Source organism: Colius striatus, chromosome Z (assembly GCF_028858725.1).
Source record: "Colius striatus isolate bColStr4 chromosome Z, bColStr4.1.hap1, whole genome shotgun sequence".
Classification (NCBI taxonomy): domain Eukaryota; kingdom Metazoa; phylum Chordata; class Aves; order Coliiformes; family Coliidae; genus Colius; species Colius striatus.
Window position 1 is genome coordinate 4,705,375 of NC_084790.1, and position 16,315 is coordinate 4,721,689.

General features: G+C 62.6%; 1 protein-coding gene across 2 annotated transcripts in view; it reads right to left on the reverse strand.

The window, feature by feature from the left end:
* The window catches only part of ARHGAP23 (Rho GTPase activating protein 23), a 37,688-nt gene that overhangs the window by 20,731 nt on the left and 642 nt on the right, over positions 1 to 16,315 (reverse strand). The window contains exon 1 of one of the 2 annotated variants that reach the window (XM_062018297.1): positions 12,731 to 12,911. The exons of the other annotated variant lie outside the window; for it this stretch is intronic. Within the exon in view, the coding sequence (XP_061874281.1) occupies positions 12,731 to 12,781 (51 nt within the window). The 5' untranslated portion in view covers positions 12,782 to 12,911. Of the gene's footprint in view, positions 1 to 12,730; positions 12,912 to 16,315 lie in introns of those variants that run through there. 2 annotated transcript variants of the gene reach the window in all.

Consider the following 16,315-nt stretch of genomic DNA (forward strand, 5'->3'; position numbering starts at 1 on the left):
CTTCCCTGCTGTGGCAGCCGGCGTCAGCCCATCCCGGGGCGAGGGTGTTAAAATTCAGGCGCCGTCTGGGTTGAAGCGATGGACGGGCAGTGGGGAGGGAGAGACACACAAAGGGACGAGGCACAAAAAGCCTTTGTCTGTGCCTGTGCTGAGTGGGCCTTTTCACTGCCGGCAGGGAAATCTGAGGGCAGCTCAGCAGGGCCAGGCTGCACCCCCAGAGCCAGCACGTCCCACACGGGGCCCAGCTGCACATGGGGCTGGGGGTCCCGTCCCCATAGGGACAGGGTCCCCATGGTGAGGGCACAGCTCTGGCACTGCAGCCCATGAGCCACCACCCTGGCACAGAATAGAATCACAGAATCATTTTGATTGGAAAAGAACTTTAAGCTGATGGAGTCCCAGCCCTGCCCTCACCCTGCCCAGCCCACCACTAACCCCTGGCCCTCAGCACCTCAGCTCCATGGCTTTGGGATCCCTCCAGGGATGGGGAGTGCCCCATCTCCCTGGGCAGCCTGGCACAGGGGCTGGCAACACTCTTGGTGAAAAAGTTCCTCCTTATCTCCAATCTAAACCTCCACCAGAACAACTTGAGCCCGTTTCCTCTTGTACAGCACCCACAGACCCACTCCATCACCACCAGAGCAAACCCAAAGACTTCCAGTGCCCATGGACAACATGGATACCCCAAAACATACAGACACAATGCTCCAACTGTCAGGAGAGCCAGAAACCCCACTACCAGCACCATACAAAGTCCCCCACAAACCCACTCTGTACCACACACACCCCAACTGCTGATGCAAAACCAGATGGCAACAGGCACCCCACACTCCCCTGGGACCCCCCATCCCCTCGGCCCGAGGACACAAGCACCGCAGTGCCTGCCCCCATCTGCGCCCTCCATTGTGTCGGCTGCCGGCTCGCTGGATTATTTTTAAGCTGACAGCTGAATGTGCCCTGCTGATTTTAACCAGCACAGACAGGCCTTGGAGAGGGCAGCATCGGTGAGGACACCAATGGCAGCAGGGATGGAGACGTGTCTGTGTCACAGGCGCGACGGAGTTCTGGCCACGGCTCTGGGATGTCTTGAGTTGTGGTGTTCCAACCCACGGGGACTCTCGCAGGGTGGGCAGAGCAAACCATCCTGGATTGCTGTGCCTCGGTTTCCCTCTTTACTCACCCTAGCTTGGAGTTTTTTGGGCTCCAAAACCCCCAGCTGTGGGCTTGGGCACCAAACTAGCTCATGGCCCCACAGATGCTCCCTCAGTAGCAAGGATGACAACTGATTTGTCACTCCCAGCTGTTTGTCCTCAGTGTCCTGAGCCCCTCCCCGCAGCAGGACGGTTACCTCCTTGCTTTTTGGCTTTATTTTAACCTCAGCCTGGAGGTTAACCCCCAGCTGCATCCTGCTCCTCAGCCCAGCTCCTCCAAGTCCCTGTCCTGCCAAGGAGAAGCAAGAGCCCCTTCCAAGAATGGCTTATGCAAGTGCCTGTGACAGCACAGGGCTGGGCATGCAGCCTGTTCCCAGCTGGCCCTAAGGACTGAGAGGTGCCTTACTCCCTCAGTGCAGGTGTCACGGGGTCTCTGCACCCCCTGCCACCCACGGGGACACAACGGGACAGGCAGCTCCTGCCACTGTCCTGCTCTTGCAGAACAAAGGAGAGTTTTCCCTGCACCCCGTAGCGCCCTCCGGGGCGGGGGAGTGTGGGGCAGGATCCATCCCCCCACTGCCGGGCATAGCAAGCAGGGCAGCAGGAGCAACCCACCCGGGCACAGCTGTGCCTTCGCAGCCACCGACCCCCACCCCTGGACTCCAGCCCTTCCTCCAGCACGGTGGGGAGCGGACAAAGGGGCCGCTCCGCTGCCGGGGAGCTGTCACAGCCCCAGCGCTGCCCCCCACCACGCTCTGCCAATCCCCCCTGCAGCAGGGGACCCCCGCAATCCCCTGAGGAACATCCCCCCGCCCCGAACGAGCCGCGGCAGTCGGCATTCTCACCCGGCGGCGAGGGGGGACGGGGCCGGCCCGGGCGCCCGGGGGCCGGCGGTGCTCCGCGGCGGCTGCGTGCCGGCGCAGGCTGCTCAGCCAGACGCAGCGGGGCTCGGGCAGGCTGCAGTCCACCCCGACGGCACGCTCGAAGCACCAGCCCTTGCCGGCTCGCTCCACGCTCCACAGCCCTTTGCTCACCACCGCCACGGGGCTGGGGGCCGGGGGGAGCCGGGGGGAGCCCCGCAGCACCCGCCGGGACCCCCGCTCCCCTCTGCCCGTGCTCTCCTCCACCATGAGACCGCGATCCGGGCCGGGCTTCGGCAGACGGAGGCGCAGCAAGCGTGCGGGGCTGTCAGCCGGCAGCCGGCACGGCCATGGGCTTGCCGCCTCGTTGCCGGGCTCCGGCCCCCGCGGTGGGCTGCGCGGCGGCCGCCGGGGCCGGCGGGGGGGCGGCCGCGCCGTCTCGCATGGCTCGGGCACCCGCAACACAGCCCCGGCCCACAGCAGCCCCCCGCGCTGTGCAGCGACGGCAGAGGGTGGGATGGATGAGTGGGTGGGTGGGTGGGTGGATGGAGGGAGAGAGGGAGGGATGGACGGAGGGCGGGATGGATGGAGGGGAGGGCGGGCAGCCACACGTCCCGGCTGGGCTGGCGATGGGGCTCAGCTGCTGACAGGGCTCAGCTGCCCAGCCCACCACCGCCCCCCCCCTCCCCCCCCGCCCCGGCCTCCTGCGATGTCAGTTTGCCCGGACTTACCCTTTTTTCTTTCTTCTTTTTTTGTTTTTCCATCCACCCCCTTCTTCCTCCATCACCCCGGGCAGCATCCCACCCTCCCCGCTTCCTCCTCTCCCTTCTCCCGGCCTCTTCCTTCCTTCCTCCGACCGCTCTCCACAGGGCAGGGAGGGGGACAGCCTGCAGCAAGCATCCCCTCTGCTCGGTCAGGAGATGAGCCACCAGCGGGCTCAAGCAAGGGGGGCGACAGAGGGGTCTCTGAGACACCCCTGGTCCTCTCCTTGTCCCCAGTAGTGAGCAGAGTTCATGCAGCAGACATGTAACCAATCCCAAGCTCTGCTGCCATAGCCCCCCCGGGACTGACACAGCCCCCACGACCCCCCTGCTCAGTGCCTGTGGCGAAAGGCAGTGTCCCCAAGGACACTTCCCACCAGGAGCCAAACCAAGAGTCCCTCTCAACCCCATCTCTCATTTTGAGGGATGCCACTGCTTGCAGATGCAGTGGGTCCCTCTTGTCCCCTGGGCATGGAGCCACCAGCCCCCATGGCTCAATCCCAGCTCCCTAGTGTTGAGCCCACGGGCAGGGACAGCAAACCACTCTCATCAGTGATGCCTGGGGACTCCCACTGCACCAGGGCCACAAATCACCCTTCCTCAACCCACTCTGCATCCTCCTCCTGCCCCCTGAGCCGCTCCCCACAGCAGCCAAAACAGGAGGAATAAGGAAAACCGCACCTTGGTGAGACCAGTACCCATAGACACCTGACCTGAGCGTGGGCTGTGGATGGGCAGCAGCCCCCTGCCCTGCCCTGCCTCCCCCCATGCTGCCTGTCTCCCTGTCCGAGAGGGGTCCTGTGTTGCATTCCTGCCATGCTGGAGGCCGAGGAGAGGCACGTGCAGCCGCGCTGGGGAAATGCCGGGCATTGCTGGGATTGCAGCCCGCAGCCTCAGGGCCAGCCACGGCTTGCCTTGGCCCCCTCCTCTCCTCCATCCCCTTCCATCCCATCAGCAGGGCCAGACCACCAGTATGATGCCACGCACTCACCTCCACGGCCACCAGCCGAGCTGGCACCAAGATGTAATGCCAGGTGGACCTCCTGTATGCTGGGGGTCATTCCACGTGTCCCCACTGTCTACCCTGGCCAAGGTGCCACTGTTCTGCCCCAAAACAACCCCAGTGCCTGCTCCAAGTGCCATCAAAGGTCTGCCTTGACTGGTTTGGTGGCAGCTGTGTCCACAGGGACCTGGCTGCACATTCCCAACACGCTCCATGACACCACCCCAGTGCCTATGCACCAGCAGCCTGGGGAGAAACAGGGATAGTGAAATATGGGATCCAAATCCTTGTCATCACCTTCCTCCTCAATCCACTCCAACATCACCCAGTGCATGTGCCAGAGTCTACTTGGTCAGCCACCCCAGACGCAGTCCCATTCTGCCACCCCAGGCATGGGGACAGGCAGCAGGCAGGGCTGCCGGCATGTCATGGCAGGCAGCAAGATGGAGCTGCCACAGCTGTTGGAGAGAGCAGCACCCAGGGGGGCTTTGCTTTCCAGCTGAAAGGGGCAGAGAGCAGCCTGAGCCAGCAGGACGGCTCCAGCTGGGGGGCTCCAGGCAGCTGGAGCAGCATCAGCTGCCCCGAGGATGGCGAGTCCCATCCTGCCCCCTTCCACTCACACCTTTCCTGGCAGCGCTGAGCAAACATGCAGGAGCTTCCCCAGGAGGCTGGGGGGAGCAGGGGGAGGCTGGAGAAGGGGTTCCCAGTCCCTGGGGGGAAGGGGAGTGTGGAGGGGAGGCTGGGGCCCCAGGATTGTTCCCGCAGCCCAAAGCGGGAAAGGTCAGGCGGCGTTGGCGGGGGCAGATTCCACCCCGAGGAATGCGAGCGCTCCTGGACGCCTTCCAAAATACTCGTGTTTTGCACAGGAGTGTCCTAAATACGCAGCCAAACAGGAGCAAGGGGGAAGGAAGGCAGCAGCACGCTCCCGGCATGCACCGGCACGGCTGCCGGCACACGGGCCCGGGCACACGCAGCCACGCTGCCGAGCTGCAGGGCCCTGTGGTGACACAGCCTCCCTGCCCGCACCCCCGGCCAAACCTGCTGGGGAAACTGAGGCACAGCGGAGTCGTGTGAAAGCTCCCAGGTGCACCCTCGGGGCAACCCTGCCTGTGCCTCGCCCGCCTCCGCCGGATTCTGCACCAAAACCAGCTGCTGCTCCCTGAGCTCTCCCACCCTGCCGACACCCTGATGGACTCGGTGGTCCCTGCTGTGGGGTGACACACACACGCATACCCCACCCCTCCATATCCCACCATGTCCTGGCCCCACCAGCTGCAGCTGTGGGTTGCTGCCAGCGAGACCATCGCAGCCCTTGGCACGCAGCGAGGATAACGTCAGGCTTCGGGCAGGGACAGAGAGACAGGCAGCTGCGGGTCCCGCCGCCACCACGGCGTGCTGGGCTCAGCCCCGACCTCCCTCCTGCAGCATCACGCGGGAAGGAGGTTCCTCGGGCAGGGCGCAGGGCGCAGGGCTGCGGGGAGGGAGGAGAGGGGGAGAGATGGGAAAGGCAAACATTAATCCCTCGCCAACGGCGAGCTGAGATTTGGGTCAGAAAAATGAGGTTTTAATAGGATTTTGAGGGAGGAGAAAGCCGCGTTGAGACAATAACCGGTTTCCAGCCCTTATATGGCAAAGGTGCTGCCTGCTCCCACCTGCAGCGGGTGCTGGGGGGGGGACAATGGGGGAGGGGGGTCCCACCAGCCCCTCTGTCAGCTCAGGTGGCACCTGGGGAGCCAGCACCCTTGAAGGGAGCCAAGACTCAAGCTCCTTTGTGAGCAGGTAGCTGCCTGCACTCACCCACACTTCCCCAGCAAGGTGGGGATGCTCTGGCAGTGGGACCCGGCCCAGGGCACATGGTGACAGGAGAGTGGAGGGCAGCACCCAAGGAGCAGCCACGCAGCCTTCCTGGCCATGCCCCCGCCTCTGGGATTATCACCCCGCAGGAGAAAGCACTTTAATTCTCTTTAACCCAAACCAGGGCTGAGGAGCTTTGCAGCTCAGCGAGGATTTGAGGGTGTGCTCGCTTGCCTGCACACACCCAGCACATGCTCCCCCCATTCCCCGGGATGCCCCTGCCCTGGCACAGTGCTGCTGCAACCCCAGGCTGCAGGAGCGGGGTGGGATGGGAGAGGATGCACATCTCACACAGGAGCAGCAGCTCTGGGAATGGCAGGCAGCAGCACCTTGGTGATGGACAGAAACCCCCCCAGGCACTTCAGGGTAACCCCTCTGGGCTGCTGGCAGCCCCCATGCCCAGCCTGGGCAGGGATTTATTGGGATGGATACAGGCATTCTGAGGACAGTTTTCAGCTGTTGAGATGAGGGATACTGGAAGAGCTTGCTCAGTACTCCCTCTAGAAGCCCAAGACTCCTCTTTTCCTGCTACCCACAGTCCTTCCATGCCCAGGCAAACGTCACAGACCTCACAGGAAAATGGCAATGGCTGCTGGGACCCCCAACTCCCCATCCCCACAGCCAGTCTGGGGGATAGCACAGGACAGGGGTCCCATAGAAGCCGCTGGGCTGGCAGCACCAAGCAGCTGGCTGGGCACTGCCAAGAGCATGGCTTGACCTGCTGCCAAATCCCACCTCACACCAGGGGCACCTGCCCAGCTGGGGACCCTCACCTGCATCCCCATCATTCAAAGGTGCCGGGACGGGGGTGACGCTGCCCAGGTGACACCAAGTGTCAAAGAGAGGAGGCCAGAGGAGCCGCACACAGGCTCTCTGACATTCCTCCCTCTCCGGTTTGGGTGTTAACGTGGGGAAGGAAATGGCTTTGTTCCTTCCCAACACAAACTTTTATCTTGACAGCGTCTCCTTCACAGCCCCAGCAGCCCACCCCGGGTCCCTATCTGGCTCCAGTCCCCTCCCATCTGCATCATCACCAAACTGAGCTCCCTTCCAGCAGCCTCTGTAGTGGGGATGCCAGCCCCAGCTCCACGGGGCTCAACTTCCAGCTGGGGCTCAGTGGCAGCTCCAGGGGACTTTGGCTCACCCAGCCAGGGGCCACATCGAGAGGAATTTGTTGATGGGGCCGGAGAGCTTCATCGCCTTTCCCAACCTCTCCTCACCAGGCTGCCAGCCCCAGTGCCCATCGTGGCACTCTGTGCTGGGCCCCAGCGCTGTGGGGTGTTGAGTTCCCGGGGCAGAATCACCCCCCATTCACAGCCATGCCAATAGCCTTGCTGCAGCCTGATGCCACCACACACAGGTGGAGCCTGCCCACGCTGCCAGCCCATGTGCTCACAGTCCCACAGCACAAAGCCAGGGCAGGATGTGGCTCCAGCTCAGCTCTCCCGAATGCCCTGTGCCATGCCCTGCCTGAGAGAGCCCACCACAGAGCCCACCACAAAACCCCTGGCCCCAGCATCCCCATGGCCAAGGGATGGCAGCTTTGGGCAAACAATTCCTGGGGCACCAACGGTGCCACCATCCTGCAGCAAAGCCCTTTGGTCTCTTGCCATGGGGCATCCCCCTGTGCCAGCCTCCTCTGTGCCCCCCACTCCGGGTCCCACAAGTCTCCAGCCCACAGGACTCGTCCTTAGCACACGTTGCCAGGGCTGGAAGCAGCTCTGCGGGAGGGACAATGGCTGGGAACAGGCACTGGAGCCACATCGGGTCTGAGCTCAGCGAGGATGTGCCCACTGGGCCCCACAGCAGAGGAGTTGAGAAACACGGAGCCAGAGCAACACCAAGGAGTTTTATCTCCCAGCCCACGAGGAAGTAAGACCAAGAGGGCTCACTGCCGGGGCTGCCTTCATCCCCAGCTCCTCCTCCTCATTCTCTGCCCTGTCCTAAAAACAGCGTTATCGGCAGCAAGCCCTAGAAAAGTAACAGGATTCTGTTTCCTGTTTTTCCCATGGAAACCCTCAAATAGAAGCTGGCCTCATTATTGCAATTTTTCGGGTCTCTTTTTTTTCAGCAGGGCTAACAATGAGCCATTTCCTCCGGCGGCTCCGAGAGGCACCTTGCGCTCTGCTCCCGCTGCACCACGGCGGAAAATCCTACCCAGGGAGGTCAGGGTACGCCTGCCTGCTCCTTCCAGCCCCTGCCTTGCTCAAGGCCAGGGGCCTGGAGTGAGGGCCATGGCCATACACCCCCTCACAGACACGGGAGAGCCCCTGGCACCTCCCTGGGGGGCTGCCTTGCAGACATGGGCCAGCCAGAGGAGTGGGTGATGCTCGGAGGGAGGGATGTACCAAACCCTGTATCCCTCGCCGGATGGTGAAAATAAAGAGCTGAGCGAGGTCCTGAGCTTGCCTTTGGCCACAACGAGGACAGGAGGCAGCTTTGGGGATGCAGCTTAGGGGACAACAGCACCTCCTGCCCCGCTGCAGCCCTGGCACCGACACCCAACAGCCTTTTGCTGTGACAAGCAGCAGCCCCAACATTTTTCCCGCAGCCCACACACATCCATAACCCAAACGGCCAGCCCGTCTCCCCTCCACCACCACCCCGCCCGGGGACATCAGCATCCCACCGCTGCTGCTGCACCAGTCACCGCCAGCCCCAGGCTACTCCCCGAAAGCTCTGGAACCGCAGCCCGGCCCCCGCCTCGCACGGCACAGAAAGAGCTCACTATGTGCCACAATGGCACAATTGTCCCCCAGAGCCACCGGGCTCCAGCCCACCATCCCCAGGGCTGCCCCACGCGCTCGGCCCCATCAAGGGACCCACTGTTGCCATCGGGGTGGCTGGTGGAGGGGGGGTTATGGTAACTGTGGGCACCCCCACGCCTGCACCCCGGGGTGCGTGGCAGCAGCTCTGCGGGTGTCACAGACACGGGATATTTTATGGCACAGACAGTCCTGGCCCCCACGGGCAGCTGGGGCACAGAGTCCCTGGACCTGCCTGGCAGGAGGAAACCCAGCCCCTGGCCTTGGGGATTACGTCAGGAACACATTGGCTACCCTGGGCCAGACACAGCTCACTACCCCACCTTCCTCCTGCTGCAACAGAGTCCCAAGCAAACAAAGTGTTTGCTGGCACAGGCCAGGGGACCCCACTGGGTCCCACACTGGGCTGAGAGCAGGATCGGTCCCAGCATTTCATTTCACAGAATCACACAGAATGGCAAGGGTTGGGAGGGACCTCCAGAGATGGAGCCCAAACCCCTGCCAAAGCAGGTTCCCCTCCATCAGGGGGCACAGGAACGTGTCCAAATGGGTTTGGAAACCTCCTGAGAAGGAGCCTCCACACCCTCTCTGGGCAGCCTGGGCCAGGGCTGCCTCACCTCAGCACAAAACAAGTTTCTCCTTGTGTTTAAGTGGAACTGTTTGTGTTCCAGCTTATGTCCATTGTCCCTTGTCCTGTCACTGGAGAAAACATAGAAGATTGCCACCCCATCCCCTTGACAGACATCTTTCAAATACTTGCGTTAACGAGGTTCCCCCTCAGCCTTCTCTTCTCCAAACAGCCCCAGGTCCCACAGCCTTTCCTCATCAGAGAGATGCTCCAGTCCCCTCAGCATCTTGGTGTCCCTTCACTGGCCTCTCCCCAGCAGTTCCCTGTCCCTCTGGAGCTGGGGAGCCCAGAATCAGACACAGGACTCCAGTTGAGGCATCACCAGGGCAGAGCAGAGGAGGAGCAGAACCTTCCTCAACCTGCTGGCCACACTCTCTTGATGCTCCCAGGCTCCCATTGGCCTTCTTGCCCACACGTGATTTGGACACTTTGTGATGACTTCCCCATCCCAGCATCCTCCCACCCCAGGGAATCAACTTTCTGCAGGGCCTAGGGATGCCAAGGCTCCACATGCACAGACCAAACCCACTGGACACGCTGCCGATCACCATCGAGGTGTTGGCACCAACATGCTGGGCCACAACACCGTGGGTCTTGCACCAGGCAGCTGCCTCGGCTCAGCTGCAGCACGACTCAAGAAAGCAATTAGGGAAGAGTTAATGAAATACTGAGGATAAGGAGCTGTGGAAAAAGGAGTCAGATGCTTCAGGTGCTCTGAGCCAGTGCCGGAGATGTCTGGGCCGCAGCCAGGAGGCTGGCGGCAGGTTTAAAGCAGCCACTCTGGTTTGCAACCTGGGGCATCCCAAGCTGGGCTGGCGTTTGGAAAGCCAGGAGGGTTTTGGGAGCAGGCAGCATGGCATGGCACGGCATGGCACAGCACGGCATGGCACAGCACAGCTGGTGCAGCTGGCCTGGCTGCCTGTGGCCTGGAGGCAGCCAGGTCGATATTTTCCAACTTGAGAGCTTAAAATAGGTCATCTATCTCCATTCCTTTTTAAATCAGGTCTTGCTGCCTGCTGAAGACAAACTTGGTTTATTAATGGGACGGCACCGACCTGAAACCTAATCTTGGGGTTTTTTTTCCCTTTAATGAGAATAAAAGGCCTTGCCCAGGGCTCCGTGGCTTCCCAGCATCACCCCCTCACACACACCAATCCCTACATGGTTTCTCACAGCAAGTGGCTCTGCACAAACTGGGCTGAAGCCCCGTCTGCCACCTCCAAGAACTCTCTACCTGGTCATAGAATCCCAGAATAGTGGGGATTAGAAGGGACCTCCAGAGCTTCTCCAGCCCAACCCTGCTAAAGCAGGTTCCCCTCCATCAGGGGGCACAGGAATGTGTCCAGGTGGGTTTGGAAACCTCACGAGAAGGAGCCTCCACACCCATCCTGAGCAGCCTGGGCCAGGGCTCCCTCACCTCAGCACCAAAGGAGTTTATCCATGTGTTTAAGTGGAACTGTTTGTGTTCCAGTTTGTGCCCGTTACCCCTTGTCCTGTCACTGGACACTACAGGAAAAAGTGTTACCCCAACTTCCTGACATCCACCCTTTAAGTACTTATAAGTCTTAATGAGACCCCCTCTCAGCCTTCTCTTCTGCAGGCTGAACAGTCCCAGCTCCCACAGCCTTTCCTCATAAGGAAGATGCTCCAGTCCCCAGTCATGCTGCACCCACACTTTGCCAGGGGCACACAAGCCAGCCCCCATGCTCTGACCCCAAACCGAGGAGCTGTCACCAAATATACCCTCTGCCAGGCTGACAACTGAAACACCCAGTGACCACGGTCCCCAAACCCTAAACAACACCCAGCAGGGGTTCTTTAGCATTTGATGCTGCCAGTGGTGGTGCCCAGGCAGCGCTGCCAGCTCCTGGGGGCAGGGTTAGGATAGCCATCAGTGCCCCTGCAGTGTGAGAGATGGGTGCCAGAGCTGCTGGCTGGGCACAGCACAAGATACACGTCAAGGTTAAAACCACAGAGGCGCCGAGCCCAGAGGTCTCCACGTAGCCAGAAACTCACAGGTCCCAAAACCCTGCTGTGGCCAGCCGGACCTCGGCCTGGCATCACACCGCGTGCCCCGGCCCGGCGCCAGTGCCAGGCTCCACGCTTGCAAGGCAGGATTGCGGCAGCAGCCCCGAGCACAGGCTTTTCCTGTCTTTCAAGTTCAGGGTTCAGAAAGAAAGAAAGGGGGGGAAAAAAAAAAAAGAAAAGGCATTAAGAAACTCAAGGGCAGCGCTGGTAAAAAGGGAGAGAGGCAGCAGCCACATGGGGACACGGGGATGAGGGCAGCAGGCACTGGGCAAAGGCCTGGGGATGGTGGGGCACAGCCTCTGCCACGCAGTCCCAGGGTTGGGATGGGCAGGATTTCTGCTTACACAGCACAAAATCCTCAGCAGAGCCATTGCAAAGCGCCCTCCTCAACCACCGTCCTCCCTGATACACAGGGAGAGGTACTGGTGTTTAAATAACTCCCCCCCAAGTCTCCCAGCGAGTGCAGAGGGGAGCACGGAGCAAAACCCCCACACTCCCCGTGCTGCCCCATGGGAGGGCAGGTTTCACCCTAAAAATGCAGCAGAAAGAGCAGATTTCAAGAGACTTGAAGCTCCCTCCCCGAAAACCAGCGCTCGGCGGGATGGAGTAAGCAGGGAGGAATCTGAAGAGAAACCATGATTAATGCTCAGCCGCTGCAAGGAGCAGCACTCCCCATATCTGAACCATTTCGCACACCCCAATTAATCCTTTGAGGCTGGTTATTAGCCCCATGGCCGGGCCGGAGAAGCCGAGTTCAAATAACCAGGAACTGAGGAACAGAGGCTGAATTGAGCTCTGGGGCGAGGACGTGCAACCTCTGCTCAAATTAAGCAGGCGTTGTGCCAGTCTGACACCACAGCCCACGGCCCCACATCCCCCCCAGCCACAGGACCCTGGCCCCACGTCCCTCAGCGCCATCCCCATCCCCGTCCAACGCCTTCACCAGGATTTGGCACGAAACAGGCAGGAAATGGGGCTTTAGCCAGCGGCTGGGCTCGCCTTCCCTGGCACCACACTGGTCCCAGGGGAGCCGGGAATAGCCCCAGCGCCCTCCAGTCTGGCACTAGCAGGCAGTGCCCGTGTCCATGCCACGGGAGGAGCGTCTGCAGCAAGGACCCGGGCTGCTCCGAGGTCGGGGGGCTGCTCGGAGCTGGGGGAGCCGGACATAGGGGTAGGGCATGACCTTTGAGGGGCTGTGGGTATGTTGGATGGGGATGGGGGGTGCTGCTGCCTGCCCAGTGCTGGGAGCTGGCAGGGATGGAGCTGGCAGGGACGGCGCAGCCAGACCCACAAGGAAACAGCTCAGCCGGGAGTTTTGGAGGAAACGCGTGGGCGTTTGCGGGTCTCAGCCTAGGGAAGGGGAAGCCCAGCCCCGGGGGCTCGCCTTTAGCCCCACGGCCGGCTCCAGGCGCTGCCACACCACTGCCCCGGCTGGGCACCGGAGAGCAGCCAGCATCGCCCGTGGCACGCAGCCACGCACGGGCCGGACCCCTCTGCTCCCGCTGTCCCTGACCCACAGCCCAGCCCTCTGTCCCGGTCCCGTCCCCGGGCTGCCGGCATCCAGCACCCAGCTCCACCTTCCCGGTGGCCCCTAGTCCCCGCTCCCCGCACTCCCAGTACCTACTTTCCCCCGCTCCCCGAGCCCCCCAGTCCCCCCCAGTAGCACCCAGTGCCGCTCACCGCGGGGGCGGGCGGCGGGATCCCGACCAGGCAGAAGGCGATCCCATTCATCGGGGCGCGGCGGCCGGGCTCGGTTCGGTCCGGCCCGGCAAGGCACGGCTCGGCCCCGTAAGGCACGGTTCGGCCCGGCCCCGCACGATCCGGTCCGGCTGGGCTCGGCACGGCTCGGTTCGGGCTGGGCCGGCCCCGGCCCCGGCTGCGGCTCCGCCTCCTCCGGGCGCCCGCGGCGGCGGGCGGGAACGGGCGGGGCGCGGCACGGCACGGCCCGCCCCGTCGGGGGGGCAGCGGGGCTGGAACGGGCACCGCCGGGGAACGGGACAGGGACCCGAGCGGCGGCAGGCGGGGGACATGCGGGGAGGGACGGGAGACATCCAGGGACCGGGACCAGGCAAGGGGACACCGAGGCACGGGGACAGGGACAGACAAGGGACACCCAGGGACAGGGACAGGGACAGACAAGGGACACTCAGGATCTGAGACACACAAGGGACACCCACGGACTCGGACCAGGCAAGGGGAAACCCAGGCATAGGTACAGGGACAGGCAAGGGACACTCAGGGACTGAGACCAGGCAAGGGACACCGAGGGACGGACGGGCATGGGACACCCAGGACAGGATAAGCCAGGACAGAGGGCCAGGAACCAGCAGCAGAACAGAGCAGGATGGGCACAGAGGGATGGCAGGAGAGCGGGCCAGGGACAGCCAGGCAAGGCCAAGGACATAGAGACAGGAAACGGGGGGACAGGAGTGACGGGGACTGGCACTGGCAGACACAGGGACGGAAACACCCGAGCTGGGGCTGACGGAGGGACAAAGGCTGACACAGACCCACGCGGAAAGGAAACGGCGACGACGGGAAACAGCAGGATGGACGGACAGAGCCTGCCCTGGCACACAGAGGGACAGGGCCTGGCCCAGCTCACGCTGCCTGGCCCACAGAGGAGCATCCCAAAGCCGTCATTAAGCAACCACCGAGTAAATTAATCCACACCTGAGTCTTGGGGTGCAAACGGCACCTCAGAGGAGCTTTGGTGGTGGCAGACAGCTGCAACGCTTTGGCATGAGCCCTGAGTCACTGAGGGCTTGGCCGTGGCACAGGATGGGCACAGCTGGCACCCAGCACCAGCCCTGGGGCAGTGGGGGACAACGGTGGAAGGGAAATAGAGCTGCACGTGATGGGAGGAGGCACAGGAAACCAGGGAGGAATGACAGCCACAGCCCGTGGGGATGCACGGACTCAAGGTGGGGAGGAGAGACCTGGAGCTGGGGTTTGGTCAGGTGCCAACAGGACTGAGCCCAAGAGGGGGATGAGCCCAAGCGGGTCCAGGGCAGGGCACAGAGGGATGGGTCTCCCAGTCTCCCACTGTGGCACCCTGAGATTGCTGGTGGGCAATCTGTTGCTGGCGGGTGTCACCGTCCTCACCCCAGGTCCAGCAGGGGCAGAGTGGTGGGGGCTGGCTGCTTGCAGGCATAAATCCTCAGGGCACCCCAGGACACAGGGAAGGTGCCAGGGACACACAACCACCCACCAGACACACAGTGCAGCCCAGGCCTGTGCCAGGGGCTCCAGCACACCCACTCAGAGAATCATGGAATTGTTTCAGTTGCAAGAGTCCTCTAAGCTCCTGGAGTCCCAGCCCTTCCCTCACCCTGCCCAGCCCACCACTGACCCACAGCCCCCAGCACCTCAGCTCCACGGCTTCGGGATCCCTCCAGTGATAGGGACTCCCCCAGCTCCCTGGGCAGCCCATTCCAGTGCTTGCAATGCCCCCTCACCCAAGACGGTGCTAACTCCAACCCACCCACCGAGCCCCTCCCGAGCAGTCCTCTCCCTGCCTGCACCCAGGGTTTGCCCGCGCCTCCCCGCACGCCCCTGGGACGCCAGCCCACACCCCGCAGACCCAGACACCAAGCACGAGTTTTCCGTGACACAATCGAGAAAGTCTGTGTCAACAACGACTTCCTCCGGGCACCAGGAGAAACCTCAGCACCACCAGAGAAAATAAATGACCCAGTCGTCAGCTGCTGCTGTGGAAACGGCAGCAACCGGGGGCTGGAGAGAGGCTGCAGGGCCTGATCCTGCCTATGGGTACGTCCCACTTGCCTGGGCTCCACACAGCCACCCACTGCAGGCAGCTGGCACAGTCACCCATGTCACCCTGAAACAGCCTCTCTGGGGCACAGTACCCACAGCAATGATTTGGGTGGGGAGGGGGAACCCTGTGCTCTGGAAACAAGCTGATGCCAGCACCCGAGAGGGACCCACTGGCACCGCCGCTGTCCCCTGCCCCAGCCTTGGGAACTGGCCCAGCAGCTGGAGGGAACAAACAGTCGGATGCGAGTGACGGGACGTTTCCTCCCTGTGAAGGCTCAGCTGGACGCTCTCACACGGCTTCCAGACACCCTTTGCCCACGGGTCCCTCTGTCCCCAGCCCCTCTGCATGGGCCAACCCCAGACCCCCTGCATGGGCCACCCTCATCTCCTCTGCATAGGTACCCCAGACCCCCTGCATGGGCCACCCAAGTCCCCCTGTATGGACCAACCCCAGACCCCCTGCATGGGCACCTCAGACCTCCTGCATGGGCCACCCCAGACCCCCTGCCTGGACACCCCCAGATCCCCTGCATGGGCCACCCCAGACCCCCTGCATGGGCCACCCCTGGCCTGCAGAGGAGCAGAGCAGCTCAGGGTTCAGGATGCTCTGGATGGCCACCCTCGCTCTGCCCAACCATGGCAGGATTTGCCACTCCAGACAGCTCTACCACAGCCTCTCTCCAGACAGACTGTCCAGGGAACATCCCCTCCAGTCAGGCCTGGCACCAAGGACCCACCCAACCCACATCCTGGCAGCTGGGCAGTGGGGAGAAGCGGAGCAGACCCCTAGCTGTGCCCAAGGGCCACCCACTCCCATTCTCCACCAGTCAGGGCTGCTCCTGGGGGTCCTTCTCCTTGTGTCCCCCTGTAATGGGATGCACAATCACATCCTGCCCACAGCCCCCCCTCCCGGCAGCCCCCATGGGACACCCAAGAGGAGGTGCTGCTGGTGGGACCTGGCCATGGACCCCAGGACTCCTGGGTGCCCACATGGCCTCCCCACCCTCACCAGGGAGGTGATGTGACCTGAGCTGGCCACGGTGTCCCTGATTCCCACCACTGTGTGGGATAAAGAGACAGGGATGGACCCTCACATGAGGTTGGGGAGAAACAAACAGCCCAAGCCACGGGTGACCCCTACTCTTGGGCGCACAGTCTGAGGGAGGGCTCAAGGAGAGCCCCCAAGCTCCAGATCCATTCCTGTGGCAGCTTTTCCACGAGGGTCCCCAAGGAACAGGGTACCACCATGCACCCAGGCACCCGATGCTCTCTCCCTCCTCCCAGCCCTCTTTGTCTCCCCCAACCCCACCCCAGCACCAAGACCCCCTTTGCAGCCCGCCTGGGACATGCCACCCTGGCAGGGCAGCCCTGAGCTGCCATCGCCGCTCACCCCACACCCCATTCCATCACCATCCACCCGAAAATCATTGTCCCGGCTCCCACCCTGTTTAAGAGAGCAGATCCACCACATCTCAACCCCCTCGGCCC